Raw genomic sequence first — 6,117 nt, 5'->3', positions numbered from 1 at the left:
AATGGATTCCATGCATTGTTACATTAAGTAAGGTGGTATAACTTGAAATCTACTCCATATTAAGCATCTCATTACATACAAAAAGGATCAACTCTCACACATCGTTTGCACCGTACTTTTCTTGGAGCCAATGCAGGATTGAACATACATCACGATGGAAACACACACATTTTTTAATCCCCAAACCATGCAAATTCCCGCCCATCTGACGCTGACATCCAAAGTGCAGCCTTGCAAGCCTCGCCGTCTCTGTTGGAACTGATGATTCATCTGCGACTATTTAAAGATGAGATCCAAAATATTCAAGTCCATTCGCGCGTGCATGCAATGGTGTCCGAAAGGAGGTCGATCTTGTGTTTGCTCGTGCTTGTTCTTCTCCATGGCGTTTCTCTGGCTGCTTCGCCGCGCTACCTCTCCGTCAGTCTCGACAGGCTGATCAACTCCAAGGCTCACGTCGACTGCCCTCCCTTGGCGTATCCCAGCCTTGGTACGGACTACAGCCCGCCTGAAATTTAATTTTTGGTGCAAGAAACGAGCTCTGCATGCATGCTCTCCGAACCTGTTGCAATTAAGTGTTGAAAACGTCATTCTAAACAGCAAATAATGAATTCGATTCGAACCAAGGCTACCCTAGTAGTGTAATGTAATGTACTGCGAATTCATGATTTTGTTTTCTCACAATGAATTGATAAGTACGTATACATTATGAAAACTATAGTACAACGGATAAGTATTTACTTGTCTCGAATTGAAGAACCCTTGACCATTCATGCAGCTGCTTGATTAACTTGTGTCTCTCTTAACTACATGCAAATGACAAACAGTCACAAGTTCCGGCAACAAGCTCCCTATCCGGAAGCATCCCTGCGTCTGCCCGCCATATTGCGGCGGGACAAAGAAGACGAGGCGCGACGTCCATGGCCACGACAGAGCCCGGCTGACCACCCTACTCCAGAGGTCGAGCGTCCCCGTGCCACCGCCCATTCCAGCACCAGCAGAGGCACCATCCGTCACCATCCCGGACCGCTCAGGGGATTTCCTCGACTCGCCGGAGTTCGTCGTCGTTGTCGGCTTTGGAACGCCGACTCAGCCATCTTCCGTGATGTTTGACACAGGCAGCGACATGTCGTGGATCCAGTGCCAGCCGTGCTCCGGCTACTGCCATCCGCAGCGCGACCCCGTCTTTGACCCCGCCAGATCCACCACCTACGCTGTCGTGCCTTGCGCCCAACCGATATGCTCACTCGCCGGCAGCAAGTGCAACGGCACCACCTGCCTATACTCCGAAGACTATGTCGACGGCTCGTCGGAGTGGAAAACATCTGGCGTCCTCTCACAGGAGACGTTGACGCTCTCTTCCTCAAGCAAGCTCTCCGGCATCCCGTTCGGATGCGGCCAGCAAAACCTGGGTAAGTTCGGCTACGTCGACGGGCTGCTCGGCCTTGGCCGTGGCCAACTCTCACTGTCTTCACATGCGATGGCGGATCATTCATTCGGCGGAACCTTCTCCTACTGTCTGCCGTCTGACAACAGCACGACTGGGTACCTCAGCATTGGCTCGACGCCGATCTCCGGCCATGTCCAGTATACGGCGATGATACAGAAGTCTAGTTACCCGTCATTGTACTTCGTCGAGCTCGTCTCCATCAACATCGGTGGTTACATCCTGCCGGTGCCACCCTCCATATTCACGAGCACCGGCACCATCTTGGACTCCGGCACGATCCTTACGCACCTACCTGGGCAGGCATACACCGCGCTTCGCGACCGGTTCAAGTTCACGATGCAGGGGAGCAAAACAGCGCCGCCGCAAGAGAACCTCGACACGTGCTATGACTTCGCTGGCCAGAGTACAATCTTCATACCGGCGGTGTCACTCATATTCAGTGATGGCGCGGTTTTCGACCTCAACTTCTACGGGATCTTGACCTTCCCAGAGCCGACCATCGGCTGCCTCGCGTTCATGACGCGGCCAGCGTCGACGCCATTCTCCATCATCGGCAATACGCAGCAGCGGTCAACCGAGGTGATATACAACGTAGCTGCAGAGAAGATCGGTTTTGTCCCCAACAGTTGTTGATAATCATATGTAGTACCGTACACTACAGTTTCATCCAATGTATGTTTTGTACTCCCTCCGTCCCAAAATTCTTGTCATAGGTTTGTCTAGAAATGAATGCATCTAAATACTATAACATGACTAGATACATTCATATTTAGACAAATCTAAGACAAATTTTTTGGGACGGAGGGAGTATTTGTTATGAGACCTTTCTATTTTTAGCCTTTTTTGTTTCTTTTAATTCCCAAATCTGTCTAGCATTTCAACCAAATGTAAAATTAGCGGCCAGTCGCCATCTGACACGCCGACTGGCCTCACGTGGCTTGCAGAAACAGCCCACCCTAGTATATTATGAAATGAAGATTTGCTAAATGTGGGGCCCGGCGTGTTGTGTATTTCGACTGGGCCAAGAGAAAAGTTTGTTGGGACGCGCGCCTCATCAATATTGTATATAAGATTAAAGTTTTTAATGATATAATTTTTATAATATATGTCTTTCATTAAGTTGGTCAAATTGACGACTTAGGTATACGTGCATGCCTTATAAACTGTGATGGAGGGAGTAGTTCAAACAAGAAAAGTATTAGACTTTACTCGGGCAGTATGCATATGTACATCTGCACATGGACAAGTGCTGCTCTAGCCCTCTAACCGATGACATAACACGGCTGCACTAAAAATAAAATGTTGTTGACAAGTTTTTCAAAGCGTGCGATTTTCTTTCTTTCTTGCATTCCATTCCATTGCAGGGGGCGCTCGAATTTGCTCAAAACGGTTAGAGTAGAGTATCCCAAATCGCAGCGCTAGCTGAGTCGAAATCTCGATTAGTCCACTCAATCTACTCTAAATCTAGCCCTATATTTCTTACGCCAGAATCCACTAAAACATCCAACCAAGAAGCGATTCATCCAAACCAAAGAAAAAAAAAACGAAAACAAAGATAATGCTGAACCAGCTAGGGTTTCGGCACAGGGGCGGGAGGGAGAGCGAGCCTCACGGGTGGGGTGAGGTGAGGAAGGAGACTCAGGTGATGCCGATGCAATCGCCGGCTGTCGCGGACGTCTTCTTCTCCACCTGTGTCGCCGCCGCCTCGCCGGGAACGGAGAGGATCTGCTCTATCGCCAGGCTTTGCTCTGCTTCCAGGTGTGACCACCAGCGAGTCCACTACTGAAGCTGAAGCAGAGTGCAGTCTGGTCTGGAAAACGACACTCTGGGTCCAGGATTCAGATAACCAACGGCTCCAATTCGTCCCAGCACGAGTTTGATAGATCAACGGTGGACAAGCATCTAAATGGTAACAATTAAAGTTACCAGGCCTTGATGAAAAGCCACCAAACATATATTTGGGTATTCAGATTAAGGGGACATCAACAAACTCATTTTATAAAGCTAGCAAACAATGACGAGCAAGACAGGGCAGCACAAACATTCTCTTGCTTTTCGCTCACCGAAACAGGGGAGACGCTCAACATGACAGAAATAGCACAAATGACCAAGTACACAAACCTTGGTGGAAGATTGATGAAACAGGGAGAGAGAGCACAGGTAAAAACTGAGACCAACAACACAAGTTGGTAATTTTAGTAAGCTCACATCAGTAACGCCACCACAAGAAAAGCATAAATGGTCAAGTACACTCGGTGGAAGATGCCACTTCCATCACAGGAAAAAGCACAAGTGGTCAAGTACACTCAGTGGAAGATCAATCTCTGCTTGCTGTCTGCATCTCCAAGGGAAATTTCAGATGAAGCTGGTGCGGCGGCAAGCTCTACTTAGTTTAGTTGGCTGGCAGTGGCAGGCACGGATGATTCATTGGCCATCTGATGAGTAGAACATGCTTGGATACAGCCAGAACTGCCAAAATGACATCTTCGGTGGAATGTGCTCTACGCCAGGTTCCCTGGGCGGTTCATCCTGCACGGGATCCAGCACGCCATGCAACCCATAGAGAGCCCAAGGTCGATATGCACCAGCATCGTACATGATGCTGCTCCTCCCTCCCCATAGTCCCGGGCTCATGCAAGAATGCAGCGTGCTCATCACTCCCGCCGCCACAAAGAGTGCCCAATTGTCCAGCTTCTCCACGGCTATCCACGTCGCGGGCTCGGTTGACATGTCGAGGCGGTGGAGCCTGGTTAAGCCGAGCATGAAAAGCATGTCACCACAAACCACCAGCCTTCCTCGCGTCGGCCTTCCATCCTCAGGCTTGGTTTTTATCTCCTGCAGACCAAGCTGAGGGGCCAGCTGCAGAGCGTAGGATCTCCCAACGCTATCCAAGACAATGAACTGACCATCGAATTCCACAAAATGGTCTGTTGGATGCTGATAAGGAGCCTGGAGTTCGGACCAAGAGTCATTTCCAACAGGCAAAACAAACAGGGAGGACTTGGCACTGACAAGGAGATGTGAGTTGGGTGATGCAAGGGGGGCTGTTAGAGTGCCCTTCAACATGGATGACCAGCATTTGGCACCGCATGGGAGACTTGGAGTCGAAACCTCGGCACCGGTGAACACATCAAAGATGTAACAACATCCGTAGGAGAAGTAGATGACATTACCATAGGAGGAGCCAATCAATGCCATCTTGTTTTCTATGGTGTCTACAGGAATCTGGCAGCGAAGGGAGGTGTTTGGGTTGGCTGGATCGATAACCACACATGTGTAAAGCTGATGGCAACCATTGGTAGCAGGAAGAAGAGGACCTTGTACACGAGCATGGGGCTGGACGAGGAGAGGTGGCAATTTTGTGCGGAGCATAGTTTTGGATGGGTACGAGGAGAAGGCAGCGCGCCAGGAGGGGCATGTTGCAGCAAAGCCAAGAATGTCTCGGAAGGATGCAAGCCGAGCAACAATGGAGTGAAGCAAGCCGTCCGGGAGGTCAGCCCAGCCTTGGGGTCCGGAAAAGGCAGGGGGGCAAGGGAGAGAGACAGCAGACCGTTTGTTGGGGCTCTGCATGATGTGCTGCTGATGCCAATCTCTGCAAGCAGCAAAGAAAAAAAAAATCAAGGCAGGCATATTAAATAGAACCATGGATAAGCAGATGATATTCTATTGGTAAGGTAAATATATGGAGTAGCAACGATTTTGTTTATTTGTGAAGATCAGGTGTACATTCATTCGGAACATAATAATAAGATAATCAGTCAACGGATGCTAGAATAAAAGCGACAAGTGCAGATCCCTAGCCAGGATGCGTTGAAATGTTGTTCAGATGCATTCTTATTTCTTGCAGCTTAAGATAATCAGGCCATTTCTTTCAGTTTCAGTTTGCCAAACATGGACTGAATCCGAGCCAATTCATCCATCCAGGATTGCCACAACCACCGTTCCAAATCGATTCACGGAGATGAGAAATAAGGGACGGACTGACCCAAAATAGCTAGGGTTTGGTCGTTCCAAATCGATTCACGGAGATGAGAAATAAGGGACGGACTGACCAAGATAGCTAGGGTTTGGTCCACCGGCGGGGGAGGGGATGTCGTACCTTGTGGACGGACGGGGAATGGGACGGCGACGCCGATGCGGTCGCCGGCTGTTGCGGCCGTCTTCTCCGGCGGCGGCGCCTCGCCGGGATCTGCTCCTCTTCTTGGCCGGGAGAGGGAGAGGGAGAGAGGTGTCTTCTCCAATCCTGAAGCTGAAGAAGGACACTTGCGGGTTCAGATAACCGACGGCTCAGATCCCATCAACCAAAAACTTGGTACATAGATCTAATATATACAACCTTTAACTTTAGTATAACATCCTCCCTCAATCTTAACTATGTCCTGAAATACAAAGCAAGTTAAGATTGCTGTTGTGAAAGCGGCTTTGTGAAGATGTGAGCAGGTTGATCCTTTGAAGAGATGAACTTAATATGAAGAAGCTTTCGTGCAACGCGTTTCCTTACAAAGTGATAGTCAACTTCAACGTGCTTGGTACGAGCATGAAAAACTGAATTACATGAAAGATATGTCGCATCAAAGAACGGGTGGCTGCTGTTGAGAGATACCTAACCCTCTCAAGAGAGACTGTAGCCAAATGAGCTCAGTCGTGGCATTGGCAACCGCCTTGTACTC

At 49.2% G+C, this 6,117-nt stretch overlaps 2 protein-coding genes across 2 annotated transcripts; one reads left to right on the top strand and one right to left on the bottom strand.

The window, feature by feature from the left end:
- LOC123404807 (aspartyl protease family protein At5g10770-like) lies at nt 1-2,080 on the top strand. Its single transcript, XM_045098755.1, has 2 exons — nt 1-481; nt 825-2,080. The coding sequence occupies exons 1-2, from the start codon at nt 262-264 to the stop codon at nt 2,078-2,080; spliced, it is 1,476 nt and encodes a 491-aa protein (XP_044954690.1). The 5' UTR covers nt 1-261.
- A 1,338-nt stretch (nt 2,081-3,418) lies between these two features.
- On the bottom strand, nt 3,419-5,686 carry LOC123401257. The gene is made up of 2 exons (XM_045095005.1): nt 5,547-5,686; nt 3,419-5,039 (listed from the first exon to the last, which is right to left on the bottom strand). The coding sequence occupies exon 2, from the start codon at nt 5,015-5,017 to the stop codon at nt 3,872-3,874; it is 1,146 nt and encodes a 381-aa protein (XP_044950940.1). The 5' UTR covers nt 5,018-5,039; nt 5,547-5,686; the 3' UTR covers nt 3,419-3,871.
- Between the last annotated feature and the right edge of the window lie 431 nt (nt 5,687-6,117).

Source organism: Hordeum vulgare, chromosome 6H (assembly GCF_904849725.1).
Source record: "Hordeum vulgare subsp. vulgare chromosome 6H, MorexV3_pseudomolecules_assembly, whole genome shotgun sequence".
NCBI lineage: Eukaryota > Viridiplantae > Streptophyta > Magnoliopsida > Poales > Poaceae > Hordeum > Hordeum vulgare.
Note: the sequence above shows the minus strand (reverse complement) of the source record. Positions and strands in the feature narration are given on the sequence as shown.

Coding starts and splice junctions, on each gene's coding strand:
- LOC123404807 (XM_045098755.1), top strand. CDS start 262: ATGATTCATCTGCGACTATTTAAAGATGAGATCCAAAATATTCAAGTC. Junction 482..824: donor CCCTCCCTTGGCGTATCCCA/GCCTTGGTACGG, acceptor AATGACAAACAG/TCACAAGTTCCGGCAACAAG.
- LOC123401257 (XM_045095005.1), bottom strand. CDS start 5,017: ATGCAGAGCCCCAACAAACGGTCTGCTGTCTCTCTCCCTTGCCCCCCT.